Source organism: Phyllobates terribilis, unplaced genomic scaffold (genome assembly GCF_046119375.1).
Source record: "Phyllobates terribilis strain yellow unplaced genomic scaffold, ASM4611937v1 Scaffold_5__5_contigs__length_657084704, whole genome shotgun sequence".
Taxonomy (NCBI): domain Eukaryota; kingdom Metazoa; phylum Chordata; class Amphibia; order Anura; family Dendrobatidae; genus Phyllobates; species Phyllobates terribilis.
In genome coordinates this window covers 82,800,656-82,820,985 of record NW_027362765.1, presented here as the reverse complement: position 1 = coordinate 82,820,985, position 20,330 = coordinate 82,800,656, and the positions used below count along the sequence as shown (strand labels likewise).

The window sequence follows — 20,330 nt, the reverse complement described above, 5'->3', positions numbered from 1 at the left end:
TAGTAGTTATATTCTTGTAGATAGGGGTAGTATTATAGTAGTTATATTCTTGTACATAGGAGCAGTATTATAGTAGTTATATTCTTGTACATAGGAGCAGTATTATAGTAGTTATATTCTTGTACATAGGGGCAGTATTATAGTAGTTATATTCTTGTAGATAGGGGCAGTATTATAGTAGTTATATTCTTGTACATAGGGGCAGGATTATAGTAGTTATATTCTTGTATATAGGGACAGGATTATAGTAGATATATTCTTGTACATAGGGGCAGTATTATAGTAGTTATATTCTTGTAAATAGGAGCAGTATTATAGTAGTTATATTCTTGTACATAGGGGCAGTATTATAGTAGTTATATTCTTGTACATAGGAGCAGTATTATAGTAGTTATATTCTTGTACATAGGGGGCAGTATTATAGTAGTTATATTCTTGTACATAGGAGCAGTATTCTAGTAGTTATATTCTTGTACATAGGGCATTATTATAGTAGTTATATTCTTGTACATAGAGGGAGTATTATAGTAGTTATATTCTTGTACATAGGAGCAGTATTATAGTAGTTATATTCTTGTACATAGGGGCAGTATTACAGTAGTTATATTCTTGTACATAGGGGCAGTATTATAGTAGTTATAGTCTTGTACATAGGGGCATTATTATAGTAGTTATATTCTTGTACATAGAGGGAGTATTATAGTAGTTATATTCTTGTACATAGGGGCAGTATTATAGTAGTTATATTCTTGCAGATAGGGGCAGTATTATAGTAATTATATTTTTGTACATAGGAGCAGTATTATAGTAGGTATATTCTTGTACATAGGAGCAGTATTATAGTAGTTATATTCTTGTACATAGGGGGCAGTATTATAGTAGTTATATTCTTGTACATAGGAGCAGTATTCTAGTAGTTATATTCTTGTACATAGGGCATTATTATAGTAGTTATATTCTTGTATATAGGGGCAGTATTATAGTAGCTATATTCTTATACATAGAGGGCAGTATTATAGTAGTTATATTCTTGTACATAGGGGCAGTATTATAGTAGTTCTTTTCTTGTACATAGGAGCAGTATTATAGTAGTTATGTTCTTGTACATAGGGGCAGTATTATAGTAGTTATGTTCTTGTACATAGGGGCAGAATTATAGTAGTTATATTCTTGTACATAGGGGCAGTATTATAGTAGTTATATTCTTGTACATAGGGGCAGTATTATAGTAGTTCTTTTCTTGTACATAGGAGCAGTATTATAGTAGTTATGTTCTTGTACATAGGGGCAGTATTATAGTAGTTATGTTCTTGTACATAGGGGCAGAATTATAGTAGTTATATTCTTGTACATAGGGGCAGTATTATAGTAGTTATATTCTTGTATATAGGAGCAGTAGTCTAGTAGTTATATTCTTGCTCATAGGGGGCAGTATTATAGTAGGTATATTCTTGTACTTAGGGGCGGTATTGTAGTAGGTATATTCTTGTACATAGGGGCAGTATTATAGTAGTTATATTCTTGTACATAGGGGCAATATTCTAGTAGGTATATTCTTGTACATAGGGGCAGTATTATAGTAATTATAGTCTTGTACATAGGGGCATTATTATAGCAATTATATTCTTGTACATAGGAGCAGTATTATAGTAATTATATTCTTGTACATAGGGGTAGTATTATAGAAGTTATATTCTTGTAAATAGGAGCAGCATTATAGTAATTATATTCTTGTACATAGGAGCAGTATTATAGTAGTTTATACTCTTGTACATAGAGGGCAGTATTATAGTAATTATATTCTTGTACATAGGGGGCAGTATTATAGTAGTTATATTCTTGTACATAGGAGCAGTATTATAGCAGTTATATTCTTGTACATAGGGGGCACTATTATAGTAGTTATATTCTTGCACATAGGGGGCATTATTATAGTAGTTATATTCTTGTACATAGGGGGAAGTATTATAGTAGTTATATTCTTGTACATAGGGGCAGTATTATAGTAGTTATATTCTTGTACATAGGGGCAGTATTATAGTAGTTATATTCTTGTACATAGGAGGCAGTATTATAGTAGTTATATTATTGTACATAGGAGCAGTATTATAGTAGTTATATTCTTGTACATAGGGGTAGTATTATAGTAGTTATATTCTTATACATAAGGGCATTATTATAGTGGTTATATTCTTAACCACGGAGGTGCAGCATTAAACTACTATAGTGTCCTTTGCTGGGCAATCATAGAATATAGTAATATAATTATTATGTATAGTATTGTACTGACTTTTTGCTCCTCTTCTGCAGCCTCCAGGTTCTGATCACGGCTCAGTCAGCTCCGCACCCTCCTCACCAATAGACATAGGACAGAGTTTTGTACAAGAGCATTTTCAAGCACAGTACAGGTATGGTGGAGTGTGTGAGAAATAAATAATAAAAGCAGTCCATTTCTATCAAAAAGTTATTTTTTTTGCTTTCTAAATTATTGTTTTGCAAACCTCTTTATTCAGTTTTGAAAATAATTATATAGATTATGATGCAATTTGGTGACCACACTTTTTTTGCTACCCAGAAGCGGGATAATGGCTGTCCCTCCCAATGGTTAAGGAGATGACACCACTGTAATTACCTATCACTAGACTCCTCGCCAACCTCCATATTCTATATATAGAATTAGCTTCTTCCTATTATTGTCTATGTGACTTATATTCTGCTCCCAGGTCAGGTATAAATGTTTTGTCCTTTCAGATCTTCGCTCACCTGTCCGCACTGCCACAAGCAGAGTGACACTTTCGACCCCTTCCTCTGCGTTTCCTTGCCCATTCCTTTACGACAGACAAGGTAAGTAAGTTACCCTCAAAAAAGTAAAATACATAACTCATTTTATTCTTTTTCATGTGGAAAAAAATGAAATTATAATAAAATATTGCAGTTTCCATATTGTCCACTAGATGTCAGAACTACCCACACACCGAAAAAGGCCATCTTTCTTTACAACCTGTTGTAAAACTTGATGTATTAGAGCCTCGGGCAATCCAAGGTTTATTATATAAAAGTATAAAGTAACAAATAGAACAAAGCATTGAGGCTTCGCTTGGTGGATCTACGGCGAGTGGGTGGGCGGTTTGTAATTAGTTCAGTAATATGAAATTATACAGGACATAGCGAGGGAACGCATCGGATAATTACAGTTTGCCGCTTCCCATAAATATCACTGACTCCCACACTCTTGTCTGCGTCTTGATAAGAAGCAGTAAAGGAGAGGAAGGGGTTAAGCTGCCTCTGACTATGAGCTGGCGGAGATGTGTTATTACATGGATTACTGGGAATTGGCGCTTACTAATTACAGTAATTAAATGTCATTATTATTATTTACTTTTTTTTATATACTTTGCTCATTAAATGGTGGAATGTATTGGTTGTTGTTTTTTTGGCTACATTTTCCCTTTTTTCTTTTAATCACATGAAACGACTCAGCCCGTACCCAGTTTTTGTAAAGTAATGAATGGTTATGTATTCAGGATTCTGGGAAAGATGGATGACTTAAAAAGTATGTGCCCACCCCTTTAATTTTTTTTTGTTTTGTTTCTAGAGCTCTGAATGTTATTTTAGTTTTCCAAACCAAGCAGCAGCGGTTCCTGCGCGTTGGCCTGGCAGTGCCGTTGTTTGGCATCATTGCATCTCTTCGTCAGATGGTGGCCGATCTGGGCAAAGTTCCTTCCGATCAGGTATTTTTTTATTTTTGCAGAAGTCTGGTATTCATTAGATAACTGGTTGATTGCTGGGACCCACTGAACGGGGCTCCGAAATGCTCTGGTGGAATGGAGCAATAGCCACCCATACACACCACCTCTCCATTCATCATCTATGGGACTGCTGGAGATAGCTGAGTGCAGTCCTAAGCCATCTCTGATAGTCCCATAGAATGTAGAGGTGATATGCATTTCAGATTCCCATTTTTGGGATCGCTGGAGGTCCCGAAAGTTGACCTCAGTGTGATGTTTGTGTTTAAATAATGTGAACAAGCCCTTAAATTAACCCTTGTGTACCACGATCAAACTTGACCCTGACACTGTATCTGGGGATGGTGGGAGAGTCACCGTGCCTCTGGTCAAGGCCAATTAGGGCATATTACTTGTATGACTTATCAGGTGCCTGTAGAAATTTATATTCAAGTGTATTAAATTAAAATAGTAAAAAAAGAAAATTAAAGACCAAGCCCTCCAAAAAATAAAATATATTGGAAAAAAAAATAGTAGATAAAATTGTAAGATTAATGTCATTTGCTTCAAAAAATGTAGTGAAATACCTTGTAAAAATCCCAGAGTTCCCAAGATTCTGCAGCTTTTGTCCATTTTGTGCTACGTCGCTCCATTGGAGAGATTTTCACATTTGTTGCTTTTGTAGCGCAGTATGTGAAATCTCTTCTTGAAGACCGACCAGACATTTCTTCAGAGTCTTCTTTGGGGGCTCGTGTGCTTAAACCCCTCCCTCCCAGGTGCTGCCAATCACAGCTTGATAACATGTGAGACTGGTACATCTACTGAGCTGTGATTGGCAGCATCTGGAAGGGAGAGGTGACATTCCCCTAAAGGAGACTCTGAAGAGCTACAAGCAGAGATTTCACATACTGCGCTCCAGAAGCAACAAATGTGAATATCTCTGCAATGGAACGATGCAGCGGAAAAAAGTAAAAAAAGGCAGAATCAGGGGAACTCAGGGATTTTTACAATTAACTCAATTTTTTTTGAGCACGTATGAGGTCCTTCTTAAAGACCAACTAAAAAAAATACATTAAGTTAAAAAATAATAAATAAAAATGTAAAATTAAAGACCAACCCAAAAAAATAAAATGCATTAAATAAAAAAGTAAATATAAAAAAAATAAAATGCATTTAAAAAAGCTAAGTTAAAAACCAAAATGGGTGTTCCTAAAGGACAAAAGGGGTTAAAATAGTATTTATTTGCTTCTTTTTATCCGCTCCTCTGAAGGTGATCCTGGTGGAGCTACAGTCCAGCGGCTTCCAGCGATCTTTCTGTGATGATGAAGACCTAAACACCATTGCTGAAGGAGACCTGGTGTACGCCATCCAGGCCCCTCAACCCTTAAATAAACTATCGGCTTCAAGTAGGAGCTCAGGTGGGTTTAGGATTAAAGGGCAACTCCACTGAAAGGGGCTCTCACATCACACGGAATAAACCAGCAATTAGAGATGACTCATTCTTCCTTCTTGTAGGGTACCCTCACAGCCTCCCTTCTTCACCCCGCTGCTTCGATCAAGATGCACCAAAGTTACCAGGGGGAGGTTCTGTCTCGTCCGAGGTCTTGTCTTCAAGTTCTAAACTTCTATTACTGCTGTGCAATTTGGAAAGTGGCAGTCAGCAGGCGGTGAGGTACGTTCTCATCATTTAAAGGGACAGCCTATTTGGGGGAAGTTGAGTGCAGTCACTCTGTACACTAATTATGTTGTACTGATCATGAGTTATATCCTATATTATACCCCAGAGTTGCACTCACTATTCTGCTGGTGCAGTCACTGGGTACATACATTACATTACTTATCTTGTACTGATCCTGAGTTACATCCTGTATTATACCCCAGAGCTGCACTCACTATTCTGCTGGTGCAGTCACTGTGTACATACATTACATTACTTATCCTGTACTGATCCTGAGTTACATCCTGTTCTATACCCCAGAGCTGCACTCACTATTCTGCTGGTGCAGTCACTGTGTACATACATTACATTACTTATCCTGTACTGGTCCTGAGTTACATCCTGTATTATACCCCGGAGCTGCACTCACTATTCTGCTGGTGGAGTCACTGTGTACATACATTACATTACTTATCCTGTACTGATCCTGAGTTACATCCTGTATTATACTCCAGAGCTGCACTCACTATTCTGCTGGTGGAGTCACTGTGTACATACATTACATTACTTATCCTGTACTGATCCTGAGTTACATCCTGTATTATACTCCAGAGCTGCACTCACTATTCTGCTGGTGCAATCACTGTGTACATACAGTACATTACATTACTTATCCTGTACTGATCCTGAGTTACATCCTGTATTATACTCCAGAGCTGCACTCACTATTCTGCTGGTGGAGTCACTGTGTACATACATTACATTACTTATCTTGTACTGATCCTGAGTTACATCCTGTATTATACTCCAGAGCTGCACTCACCATTCTGCTGGTGCAGTCACTGTGTACATACATTACATTACTTATCCTGTACTGATCCTGAGTTACATCCTGTATTATACTCCAGAGCTGCACTCACTATTCTGCTGGTGCAGTCACTGTGTACATACATTACATTACTTATCCTGTACTGATCTGGAGTTACATCCTGTATTATTCTCCAGAGCTGCACTCACTATTCTGCTGGTGGAGTCACTGTGTACATACATTACATTACTTATCCTGTACTGATCCTGAGTTACATCCTGTATTATATTCCAGAGCTGCACTCACTATTCTGCTGGAGGAGTCACTGTGTACATACATTACATTACTTATCCTGTACTGATCCTGAGTTACATCCTGTATTATACCCCAGAGCTGCACTCACTATTCTGCTGGTGCAGTCACTGTGTACATACATTACATAACTTATCCTGTACTGATCCTGAGTTACATCCTGTATTATACTCCAGAGCTGCACTCACTATTCTGCTGGTGCAGTCACTGTGTACATACATTACATTACTTATCCTGTACTGATCCTGGGTTACATCCTGTATTATACTCCAGAGCAGCACTCACTATTCTGCTGGTGCAGTCACTGTGGACATACATTACATTACTTATCCTGTACTGATCCTGAGTTACATCCTGTATTATACTCCAGAGCTGCACTCACTATTCTGCTGGTGCAGTCACTGTGTACATACATTACATTACTTATCCTGTACTGATCCTGAGTTACATCTTGTATTATATTCCAGAGTTGCACTCACTATTCTGCTGGTGAAGTCACTGTGTACATACATTACATTACTTATCCTGTACTGATCCTGAGTTACATCCTGTATTATACTCCAGAGCTGCACTCACTATTCTGCTGGTGCAGTCACTGTGTACATACATTACATTACTTATCCTGTACTGATCCTGAGTTACATCCTGTATTATACTCCAGAGCTGCACTCACTATTCTGCTGGTGCAGTCACTGTGTACATACATTACTTATCCTGTACTGATCCTGAGTTACATCCTGTATTATACCCCAGAGCTGCACTCACTATTCTGCTGGTGCAGTCACGGTGTACATACATTACTTATCCTGTACTGATCCTGAGTTACATCCTGTATTATACTCCAGAGCTGCACTCACTATTCTGCTGGTGCAGTCACTGTGTACATACATTACATTACTTATCCTGTACTGATCCTGGGTTACATCCTGTATTATACTCCAGAGCAGCACTCACTATTCTGCTGGTGCAGTCACTGTGGACATACATTACATTACTTATCCTGTACTGATCCTGAGTTACATCCTGTATTATACTCCAGAGCTGCACTCACTATTCTGCTGGTGCAGTCACTGTGTACATACATTACATTACTTATCCTGTACTGATCCTGAGTTACATCTTGTATTATATTCCAGAGTTGCACTCACTATTCTGCTGGTGAAGTCACTGTGTACATACATTACATTACTTATCCTGTACTGATCCTGAGTTACATCCTGTATTATACTCCAGAGCTGCACTCACTATTCTGCTGGTGCAGTCACTGTGTACATACATTACATTACTTATCCTGTACTGATCCTGAGTTACATCCTGTATTATACTCCAGAGCTGCACTCACTATTCTGCTGGTGCAGTCACTGTGTACATACATTACTTATCCTGTACTGATCCTGAGTTACATCCTGTATTATACCCCAGAGCTGCACTCACTATTCTGCTGGTGCAGTCACGGTGTACATACATTACTTATCCTGTACTGATCCTGAGTTACATCCTGTATTATACTCCAGAGCTGCACTCACTATTCTGCTGGTGGAGTCACTGTGTACATACATTACATTACTTATCCTGTACTGATCCTGAGTTACATCCTGTATTATACTCCAGAGCTGCACTCACTATTCTGCTGGTGCAGTCACTGTGTACATACATTACATTACTTATCCTGTACTGATCCTGAGTTACATCCTGTATTATACTCCAGAGCTGCACTCACTATTCTGCTGGTGCAGTCACTGTGTACATACATTACTTATCCTGTACTGATCCTGAGTTACATCCTGTATTATACCCCAGAGCTGCACTCACTATTCTGCTAGTGCAGTCACGGTGTACATACATTACTTATCCTGTACTGATCCTGAGTTACATCCTGTATTATACTCCAGAGCTGCACTCACTATTCTGCTGGTGGAGTCACTGTGTACATACATTACATTACTTATCCTGTACTGATCCTGAGTTACATCCTGTATTATACTCCAGAGCTGCACTCACTATTCTGCTGGTGCAGTCACTGTGTACATACATTACATTACTTATCCTGTACTGATCCTGAGTTACATCCTGTATTATACTCCAGAGCTGCACTCACTATTCTGCTGGTGCAGTCACTGTGTACATACATTACTTATCCTGTACTGATCCTGAGTTACATCCTGTATTATACCCCAGAGCTGCACTCACTATTCTGCTGGTGCAGTCACTGTGTACATACATTACATTACTTATCCTGTACTGATCCTGAGTTACATCCTGTATTATACTCCAGAGCTGCACTCACTATTCTGCTGGTGCAGTTACTGTGTACATACATTACATTACTTATCCTGTACTGATCCTGAGTTACATCCTGTATTATACTCCAGAGCTGCACTCACTATTCTGCTGGTGCAGTCACTGTGTACATACATTACATTACTTATCCTGTACTGATCCTGAGTTACATCCTGTATTATACTCCAGAGCTGCACTCCCTATTCTGCTGGTGCAGTCACTGTGTACATACAGTACAGACCAAAAGTTTGGACACACCTTCACATTTAAAGATTTTTCTGTATTTTCTTAACCATGAAAATTGTACATTCACACTGAAGGCATCAAAACTGTGAATTTAACACTTGGGGAATTATATACTTAACAAAAAAGTGTGACACAACTGAAAATATGTCTTATATTCTAGGTTCTTCAAAGTAGCCACCTTTTACTTTCATGGCTGCTTTGCACACTCTTGGCATTCTCTTGATGAGCTTCAAGAGGTAGTCACCGGAAATGGTCTTCCAACAATCTTGAAGGAGTTCCCTGAGATACTTAGCACTTGTTGGCCCTTTTGCCTTCACTCTGCGGTCCAGCTCACCCCAAACCATCTCGATTGGGTTCAGGTCTGGTGACTGTGGAGGCCAGGTCATCTGGCGTAGCACCCCATCACTCTCGTTCTTGGTCAAATAGCCCTTACACAGCCTGGAGGTGTGTTTGGGGTCATTGTCCTGTTGAAAAATAAATGATGGCCCAACTAAACGCAAACCGGATGGAATAGCATGCCGCTGCAAGATGCTGTGGTAGCCATGCTGGTTCAGTATGCCTTCAATTTTGAATAAATCCCCAACAGTGTCACCAGCAAAGCACCCCTACACCATCACACCTCCTCCTCCATGCTTCATGGTGGGAACCAGGCATGTAGAGTCCATCTGTTCACCTTTTCTGCGTCGCACAAAGACACGGTGGTTGGAACCAAAGATCTCAAATTTGGACTCATCAGACCAAAGCACAGATTTCCACTGGTCTAATGTCCATTCCTTGTGTTCTTTAGCCCAAACAAGTCTCTTCTGCTTGTTGCCTGTCCTTACCAGTGGTTTCCTAGCAGCTATTTTACCATGAAGGCCTGCTGCACAAAGTCTCCTCTTAACAGTTGTTGTAGAGATGTGTCTGCTGCTAGAACTTTGTGTGGCATTGACCTGGTCTCTAATCTGAACTGCTGCTAACCTGCGATTTCTGAGGCTGTTGACTCGGATAAACTTATCCTCAGAAGCAGAGGTGACTCTTGATCTTCCTTTCCTGGGGCGGTCCTTATGTGAGACAGTTTCTTTGTAGCGCTTGATGGTTTTTGCAACTGCACTTGGGGACACTTTCAAAGTTTGCCCAATTTTTCGGACTGACTGACCTTCATTTCTTAAAGTAATGATGGACACTCGTTTTTCTTTACTTAGAATTTGTATTATGGCAAGAAAAAAGCAGTTAATAGTCTATTCAGTAGGACTATCAGCTGTGTATCCACCTGACTTCTGCACAACACAACTGATGGTCCCAACTCCATTTATAAGACAAGAAATCCCACTTATTAAACCTGACAGGGCACACCTGTGAAGTGAAAACCATTTCCGGTGACTACCTCTTGAAGCTCATCAAGAGAATGCCAAGAGTGTGCAAAGCAGTCATCAAAGCAAAAGGTGACTACTTTGAAGAACCTAGAAGATAAGACATATTTTCAGTTGTTTCACACTTTTTTGTTAAGTATATAATTCCACATGTGTTAATTCATAGTTTTGATGCCTTCAGTGTGAATGTACAATTTTCAAAGTCATAAAAATACAGAAAAATCTTTAAATGAGAAGGTGTGTCCAAACTTTTGGTCTGTACTGTACATTACATTACTTATCCTGTACTGATCCTGAGTTACATCCTGTATTATACTCCAGAGCTGCACTCACTATTCTGCTGGTGCAGTCACTGTGTACATACATTACTTATCCTGTACTGATCCTGAGTTACATCCTGTATTATACTCCAGAGCAGCACTCACTATTCTGCTGGTGCAGTCACTGTGTACATACATTACATTACTTATCCTGTACTGATCCTGAGTTACATGCTGTATTATACTCCAGAGCTGCACTCACTATTCTGCTGGTGCAGTCACTGTGTACATACATTACATTACTTATCCTGTACTGATCCTGAGTTACATCCTGTATTATACTCCAGAGCTGCACTCACTATTCTGCTGGTGCAGTCACTGTGTACATACATTACATTACTTATCCTGTACTGATCCTGAGTTACATCCTGTATTATTCCCCAGAGCTGCACTCACTATTCTGCTGGTGCAGTCACTGTGTACATACATTACATTACTTATCCTGTACTGATCCTGAGTTACATCCTGTATTATACTCCAGAGCTGCACTCACTATTCTGCTGGTGCAGTCACCGTGTACATACATTACTTATCCTGTACTGATCCTGAGTTACCTCCTGTATTATACTCCAGAGCAGCACTCACTATTCTGCTGGTGGAGTCACTGTGTACATACATTACATTACTTATCCTGTACTGATCCTGAGTTACATCCTGTATTATACTCCAGAGCTGCACTCACTATTCTGCTGGTGCAGTCACTGTGTACATACATTACATTACTTATCCTGTACTGATCCTGAGTTACATCCTGTATTATACTCCAGAGCTGCACTCACTATTCTGCTGGTGCAGTCACTGTGTACATACATTACATTACTTATCCTGTACTGATCCTGAGTTACCTCCTGTATTATACTCCAGAGCTGCACTCACTATTCTGCTGGTGCAGTTACTGTGTACATACATTACATTATTGATCCTGTACTGATCCTGAGTTACATCCTGTATTATACTCCAGAGCTGCACTCACTATTCTGCTGGTGCAGTCACTGTGTACATACATTACATTACTTATCCTGTACTGATCCTGAGTTACATCCTGTATTATACTCCAGAGCTGCACTCACTATTCTGCTGGTGCAGTCACTGTGTACATACATTACATTACTTATCCTGTACTGATCCTGAGTTACATCCTGTATTATACTCCAGAGCTGCACTCACTATTCTGCTGGTGCAGTCACTGTGTACATACATTACATTACTTATCCTGTACTGATCCTGAGTTACATCCTGTATTATACTCCAGAGCTGCACTCACTATTCTGCTGGTGCAGTCACTGTGTACATACATTACATTACTTATCCTGTACTGATCCTGAGTTACATCCTGTATTATTCCCCAGAGCTGCACTCACTATTCTGCTGGTGCAGTCACTGTGTACATACATTACATTACTTATCCTGTACTGATCCTGAGTTACATCCTGTATTATACTCCAGAGCTGCACTCACTATTCTGCTGGTGCAGTCACCATGTACATACATTACTTATCCTGTACTGATCCTGAGTTACATCCTGTATTATACTCCAGAGCAGCACTCACTATTCTGCTGGTGCAGTCACCGTGTACATACATTACATTACTGATCCTGTACTGATCCTGAGTTACATCCTGTATTATACTCCAGAGCAGCACTCACTATTCTGCTGGTGGAGTCACTGTGTACATACATTACATTACTTATCCTGTACTGATCCTGAGTTACATCCTGTATTATACTCCAGAGCTGCACTCACTATTCTGCTGGTGGAGTCACTGTGTACATACATTACATTACTTATCTTGTACTGATCACAAGTTAAATTCTGTATTGCATTCCTGAGCTGCACTCACTATTCTGCTGTTTTTTTTATTGGAAACCGTTTGCAAGCAAGTTCCCACCAGCTTGCTTGCATTACTCACTGAAGCTCTTGCATAAGGAGGAACTGATTTTTGTCTTGCTTTGGCTAGGTTTGGACCTCCACTAATATTACGAGAGGACAGAGCAGTATCTTGGGATCAACTTCAGCAAAGTATCGTGGGAAAGATCCGATATTTGATGAGGAGCGAGGCAAGCCCTCCAGTATGTACCTGCCTGGGGCTGAGCACTGGATCTCTGGCTGCTTGCTGTCATCTTATAGAGATGTTATCTCTGTTCTCTCCTTATAGAGTGGAGGAGTGATTTTTAATATCCGAGTGGTGGGGGCACCAGTGAGCAGTTGTTATTTGTCATCCAAGGACTTCCGACCCCTACAACACCCATCTGTGAGCAGGTTAGTTGCACTTGTGTTATAAGACCTAAAAAGTGATTGAACCCCATATTTCCGAAAATGAGGCACCGACAAGACCTAGAGTTCCTCCAAATGACCTGGGGCCGATCATGGCCATCTAACCCTATAGGATAATATTGTAGTTGATATTGGATAGTACTGGGGCTGAAAGGGTTATCTGCCGCCTGTTTGTTCTGTGACTGCCACCTACTGGCTGGCTTGACTACTGCACAATTTTTGCAGTCTGAACTATTGAGAAGGTTGTGTGGCCAAGAGCAGCCATGATTACAGCTGTATACCGGGGAGGGCTGTGCGTGTATGTAGCATTGCTAACTGTGTGAACATGTGCATCGCTGGTGTGCCCATCACCTCTTCTTGTTATTATGTAAGGGCTCTGCAACTCTGCGGGGCTGGAGGACCCCCCCATGTGAAGCTGGAGATAGAATGGGAACCCAGAAGCAAAGAGCGGTATGTAATGGAGATAATACGGATATACTGTATACACACACATGTACACTTGTAGATAGACAGACAAACATACACAGACAAGGTGGGACAAGCTACCTTGGTGCCCTACCGGCTTACAACCCCTCGGCCTATTCCTGAACAAAAACATGAATTCATACATACATACATGCATACATACATACATACATACATACAGTACATAAATTCATAATGTACATATACACACCTACTTTCCATTCATACACACAATGTGCATATATAAATACACATGTACATTCACACTCACATTGTATATTGATACATACACACTTCTACACACAGTTTATTAATACATATACATTCATATACAATATAGATTCATACACACATACTATACTTTCATACACGCATATTTACACACACTATAAACATTCATAAACACACCCTATACATTCTCACATATTCTGAACATTGATACATATACACACATGTATATATACACTCTGCCCATTCATAAATACATACTCACACTGTACATAAAATTCATACATACACATTTGTATACACACTGTACACTCGTACATATATGCTCCTACACTTATTACATTAATACACATATATGCACACACTGTACAGTCATACACACTCATACAAACTGTGTATTCATACATGCAATGCACATCATAAATACATACATGTACTACATTCATGCACACACTGTACATATATACATGCATATATAGTATATTCACTCAATGTACAGTCATACATAGTAATACACACACACACACCCACTGTACATTAACACATACACACAATGTACAATTACACACAATATACATTCATAAATACACAAATATACATGCACACTTACATACATTCACGCATAATGTACAGTCATACACGTATGCACACTTTTACACACTCCTATACTTAAACTCACTGTACATTCATACTGACACAGTTCTGTAAATACACATGATTTATAGTAATACATAAACTGTACATTCATACACACACATACACATACTGTACATTCAAATAGACACATACATCTGCATTCTTACTAACATACAAATACACGCTCATACATTTTTAGACAGACACACTCTCATACCTTCATACATTCAAGACATACACCCCCCCTATACATGACCTATAGTGTTGGCACAATTTGGCTTATTCCATTATATAACTCTCTTGAAGATTTTTTGGGAGTATCCAGGAAGAAGTGGTTCAGGATGATGAATCTGTAAGGAGCCAACAACTGGACCACCAGCAGCAGATCTGCACCTTGGACGAGTGCTTCCAGCTGTATACTAAGGAAGAACAGGTAAGGGGCTGCCTATAGGCATCGAATGCAGAGCAGCCAATCATGTGCTAGAATCTGATTGCTATTGGTTGAAACAAATATGAACATGCATAAAATATAATAACATTTCTGTAACTGATGTCACCTGTTAACCCTTTCTTCCACAGTTGGCTCCAGATGATGCCTGGAGGTGCCCCCACTGTAAGATTCTGCAGCAGGGTACAGTCAAACTGAGTCTATGGACTTTGCCCGATATCCTTATCATTCATCTTAAGAGGTTCCGGCAGGTTGGTGGCCGCAGGAACAAGTTGTCTACTCTGGTCAGGTTCCCCTTGACAGGGATGGACATGGCACCACACGTGGTTAAGAGGGGCCAGGGAAACAAACGCCCCTTAGGACAGTGGTCATCATGGAAGCAGACTCCATGCCAACTGGAGAATGGGCACCTGGATGTGCTGTACGATTTGTATGCCGTGTGTAACCACCATGGAAACTTACAAGGAGGTCACTACACAGGTGGGTCATAAAGCTATCCTGATGATTTGGATATCGCTGTGGGGGGTACACTGGCATCTAGGGTAAAGATTAGACTGCTCTGTCTATATCCAAATATCCTCTTGTGCCTTCAGCCTACTGCAGGAACTCCTTGGATGCCCGATGGTACAGCTATGATGACAATAATGTAGAACATGTTCTTGAGGACGATGTCTGCACACGAGGGGCCTATCTCTTGTTCTACCAAAAGAGGAATGCCATTCCAGCTTGGTCTGCCAGCAGTTCGGTTAAAGGTATGGTCAGCTGTGTTGTGGGAAGAAGAAGGGCGTTGTTTTTGGCTGGTTAGTCCTCTTTTTGTGCTATCAACTACATGAGCTGAGATAGTATAGATTATGGTTGTCGTGATATGTAGAACCTCAATCATATTTCCACCTTGAGGAAAGTAAAGAACTTCACGATTTGGTGAGTTCTTATTTCAGAGTCTTGACCTAAAAATGAGATGTACTAATTTTTGTCTGTAACTGCAGGTTCCACAAGCTCAGCCATGTCTGATCACTGGGTCCTAAGGCTTAATGGAAGCAAAAGAGAAAGCCTAGTTTCTTGGGCAACCTCAAACTGTACACCAGTGCCAAAAATACCAGACTCCCCCATTTTCCTGGAGAAGGAGAAGAACATGGAAAAAGGTATGGATATTGAGTTGTAGAAAAGTCTTGGTTAGATACCTAGTTAATAGTTCATGTTTCTAAAGTGTTCCATCAATTTATTATAGGGTCAAAGTCTTTTATCCGCGGAGCAAAGGGTCGAAGTGCAAGTATGAGGGTTTCATCGGCTTCTAAAATTAAGTTAAGCATCAGTAAGGCAATGCCTCTTCGGTGGTCATTTGGATCGAAGGACAAAGCGAAGCCTGAGACTCGCGAGCTTGTGGAATACTTGGAGTCGGGAAGACGACCAAAGTACACTAATGAGCCCATTGTGCCCGTAATGACTAAACCAGACAAGTCATCCAATGGAATTCCTCCCAATCTAAACCAATCAACTAGCCATAGTGCCAATGGAACCAGCTCTGCAAGTGGACAGTCGAGGGCATTGTCCTCATCTACAAAGACAGATACTTTAAGGGGTAAGCCAAAAGAGAGACTGGCCCACCAGGACACTACCGTGCAAGCTGGAAAGGGAGATGCGTCCACACAGTCCCAAAGCAAAGATAGGACCTCAAGTGGTGATGGCCACATGGGTATAAATGGTTCATCCTCAAATAATGCAGTAAAAGTCAAAGCTTCTTCAGGTCAAAAGGGAGAACTTAACCAAAGACACCATACAAAAGTTGGAGATCACAGACTAGACAAGACTAAACTCTCTGAAGCAGAATCACAGGGAAAGTCAACCAAGATGAGGACAAATTTACTAAGGAAGGAGCCAAGGTGGCAGACTGGATCTGAGACCCCTACCCCATTCGAGCTACATAATAGTATCTCACGGACTTCTCTATCCAATGGTGTTGTGGTGGATGATGGAAGGACTAGTGGTACTTTGCCACGGAGGCAGAAAGAGGATAATAAGTCTAAAATGGACATCAGACGAGCGCATAGTTCATCTAACGTCCAGACGAAAGCAGAATGGACAATGAAGAGGTCGGCGTCTCTGTATAGAAATGGTAGCGCGCCACATCAACAACCCGCCAGACAGATGGCCGCCGAGAAGGCGTCTGAAAATACTTTACAAAGAATGAAATACCAAACTTCCTCCCTGGGCAGGAAGAAAACTGTGCCTGAGTCCAGCTTCTAATGACCCTGTACATGCCTTATGAGCCTACTGGCCAAAAAATTGTTGCCCCTGCCCAGCTCAAAATTTTAATATACCACTAGATTGTACAGGAAAACATTCACAATATTCACTGAAAACACCTTTTATCCTCCTTAATTTTTCAAAAGTGCCAAAAGTGGATAAAGGTGGGTCTGATCTTCTAGCAGAAGACCCTCGATAACCGAGCAGGGCTTCCATGGTTTGTGTCTACCTTTCATAATAGGCGCAGGCTTCTTCCTATTTTTTGTGGCACTGTTGTAGTGGTATAAAGCATAGCCCTAGAAGACCCGCTAGTTTGTTCCTTGAGACTGAAGTTCCAACCCAAAAAACTATCACATTAGAGTCTTATTAGTGATTTGAGGTAGAGTCCATCATGGAGCCCCTCTGTCTTCTATCAATTGGGTGAAACAGCTGTCAGTGGGACTCTTCTACCTTATTGGGCTTTCTGATTGTTTGAGAACCCATTATGTATTTCTTGATTGTCTAAAAAGCCTCTTTGGCCAGTAGGGTGGGACCTCTGAAATTGGCATTGGAAGTGGGGAAGTTTTCGGGACTCTCCCCTGTATACTTGCATCTCCACACTCTACACCCTTATATCTGTTGTTTTTTTTTTTGGGCTAACTGTACAAAAGTTCCATCTCGTTTGGTAAAATAGGGAAGTTGTTCCAAAAACCAGATGAGACCTCTCACATTTGGTTGGGGGTTCACAAAAAATGCTGCTTCTTTCTAGCACGCAATATGAAGGACTTTGAATCACAAGTGCAATAATAGACTGTAGTCATTGATTCAGTGCACAAAAAAATGACTGCCGCCCCTTGGGGTGCAGATACGTAATGAAGTTATTTTGTGTCAGAAATCGAAATACAAAAAAATTTCATTTTTTATTTTAGTAAACTACTAGTATCGTAGGGTGCGCAATGTATATACCAGATATTATACTGATGTAATTATTGTACTATTTTATGGGGAAAAAACATAAGGTAATGATGTAATTAAAGGAGTATGTATGTATGTATATGTAAAAAAAATATATATATACACACACACACACACACACACACACACACACACACACACACACACACACACACCCCTGTTTGTGATTTGGTCCATGAAAGCAGAATTTTTGGTCTGCAGCATCCAAGATGGCACTGTCGATTTTTTATTCAGCTTCTTTATATTAAAATATATAAATTCCTCACAGTTTGTTTTGAGTAACTTTATAGCAGTGGATAAAAAAGGGTATTGCCAGATAGTGCTTCTTAAAGGGGTTGTTTGGAACTTAGACGTTGGTGGCCTATTCTTAGGGTAGGTCATTAATATCTGATCGGAGGGGGTGCGACACACGGCACCCCCTGCTGATCAGCCTTTTCCGGTGTTGGCCGGAACCGCTCAATTATGGAGCTGCACAGCTCCGTTGACTGTTTAGTGGTCGCGGCCGAGTCCTACACATTCTCCACCTATTGATTTGAATTAGGGGGTGGATGTGCAGGACCCAGCCGCGGCCACTATACAGTCAATGGAGTTGTGCTGTGCAGCTTAGCCGCTGAAATTGATCGGCGGGGGCGCCGAGTGTCACACATCGATGATCAGACATTGGTGACCTGTCGTAAGGATAAACCATTAATGTTAAAGTCCTGGACAACCCCTTTAATACTATCAATTTTGCAATTTACTGTTTACCAAAATTTTCAACTGTTCCCAAGTACTAATATCTAAAAAATTACTGCAAATTTTAATAAGAAGTAAATTGCAATAGAGCATGTTTTTACAAGTATTATCTAACAATTATTCATCTATGAAGATGAGAATGACCTTTTGAAATAATCTAGCCTTGCGTAATTGAAGGGTGTGTACACTTTTACAATTTCTATTCTATTCCTCTGATCAATTTAACACAAAAGAAAATGAAGCGACTTTATAAATTAGTTTTGAAACCATTTAAAAATCCTCCTTCCGTTTTATCTACACAGTTCCCATGTATACATATTTGTCTCCATGGTTACAGACTACAAGCAATCCCCTTTACATGTTCCCCCAACTTCTTAGTAACATTGAACGTATGTATATTAGAAGGAAGTAAGAATCTTGGGAATGGAGTGTGACTGTAGTATCTGACTACACAAGGGTTGTTTGTAGTCTGTAACCATGGAGACACATAGGCCTGCATAGGAGCTGGAGACATAAGTTAGGATTCAAACTGTTTTTGCTAAGTTGCTTCATTGACTAGATGCTGTGGAGCTTTAAAATATAATCTATGCAAAAGTATACAGACCCTTTAATTACAGGTATACTTCAATGACTAAATATTATGCATAGACATAATATAATGCCATATAATTATTCTCAGGTAAGGCTAAAATATATACACACTGGATAATTCCAGTAATCCAGCATCCAGTAGTCCAGGACGTCTGGATTAAGGCTGTTCTTCTGTGCATGTGTATATACAGCTTATGTTAATAAATGAAGGGTTGATCCAAAAATGTAATTTTTTGTCAGAACTATGTAAATCTGTACAGTGTCAAACTCTGTCTGAATTTTAATCCATCTCAGGGGCTCGGATAATTTTTAGGGGAAAAAAAAAATTAAAATGCTTGCACTGAATCAAATGGCATTATCCCCTTGAAGGGATTTAATAAATAATTATATTTTTTTTCATCTATGTGAAAATATAATATATCTAATTACATATGGGTGGTGGCCGTTTTTTAGACTAAATTGAATATATGGTCGTAAAATGGTTGCCCCTCCTGAAGGGCCCAATTTAGGAAAACTAGAAGAGAAATTACCTTTGTAACCCATAGCAACCAATCACAGCGCAGCTTCCATTTTCCCAGAGCAGTTTGAGAAATGAAAACTGAACTCTGATTGGTTGCTATAGGCAACAAAGACACTTCTCATAAATGAGGCCTAGTGTTTATATTTTATTAGAAGGCCTGTTTTTACGAAACATCTCAACATTTTAAGACCGGATTTCTGGGCATTGTACGCTCACGCCCCAAACTACATAGACTCCCTGCTTAATGCAACTTTTATAAACTTCGGCAACAGCCTCATCTATAAAATTACATTGTAACCCACCATTGTAATAAAACCATGTACAGGTGATTTAATAATAATGAAATCTAGCACAGGGGTGGACTTATATTTTAAAGGGGTTGTCCAGAATTAGAAAAACATGGCTGCTTTCCTTCACAACAGCGCCCCACCTGACTTGGAGTTGTGAGTGGTATTGCAGCTCTGCTCCATTGAAGTTGCAATATCTGACACAACCTATAGACATGTGTGGTGTTGTTTTTTTGGGGAGATTTTT

General features: G+C 39.9%; 1 protein-coding gene across 1 annotated transcript in view; it reads left to right on the top strand.

Annotated features, from left to right (window-relative positions):
- USP43 (ubiquitin specific peptidase 43) overlaps positions 1-18,212 on the top strand; it is a 45,110-nt gene extending 26,898 nt beyond the window's left edge. Inside the window, exons 3-15 of the mRNA XM_073682453.1 lie at positions 2,311-2,408; positions 2,752-2,844; positions 3,596-3,731; positions 4,996-5,143; positions 5,241-5,397; positions 12,659-12,770; positions 12,857-12,960; positions 13,348-13,425; positions 14,611-14,737; positions 14,884-15,232; positions 15,346-15,504; positions 15,739-15,894; positions 15,981-18,212. Of these exons, the coding sequence (XP_073538554.1) occupies positions 2,311-2,408; positions 2,752-2,844; positions 3,596-3,731; positions 4,996-5,143; positions 5,241-5,397; positions 12,659-12,770; positions 12,857-12,960; positions 13,348-13,425; positions 14,611-14,737; positions 14,884-15,232; positions 15,346-15,504; positions 15,739-15,894; positions 15,981-16,996 (2,733 nt within the window). The 3' untranslated portion in view covers positions 16,997-18,212. The remainder of the gene's footprint in view (positions 1-2,310; positions 2,409-2,751; positions 2,845-3,595; positions 3,732-4,995; positions 5,144-5,240; positions 5,398-12,658; positions 12,771-12,856; positions 12,961-13,347; positions 13,426-14,610; positions 14,738-14,883; positions 15,233-15,345; positions 15,505-15,738; positions 15,895-15,980) is intronic.
- Positions 18,213-20,330: the final 2,118 nt, after the last annotated feature.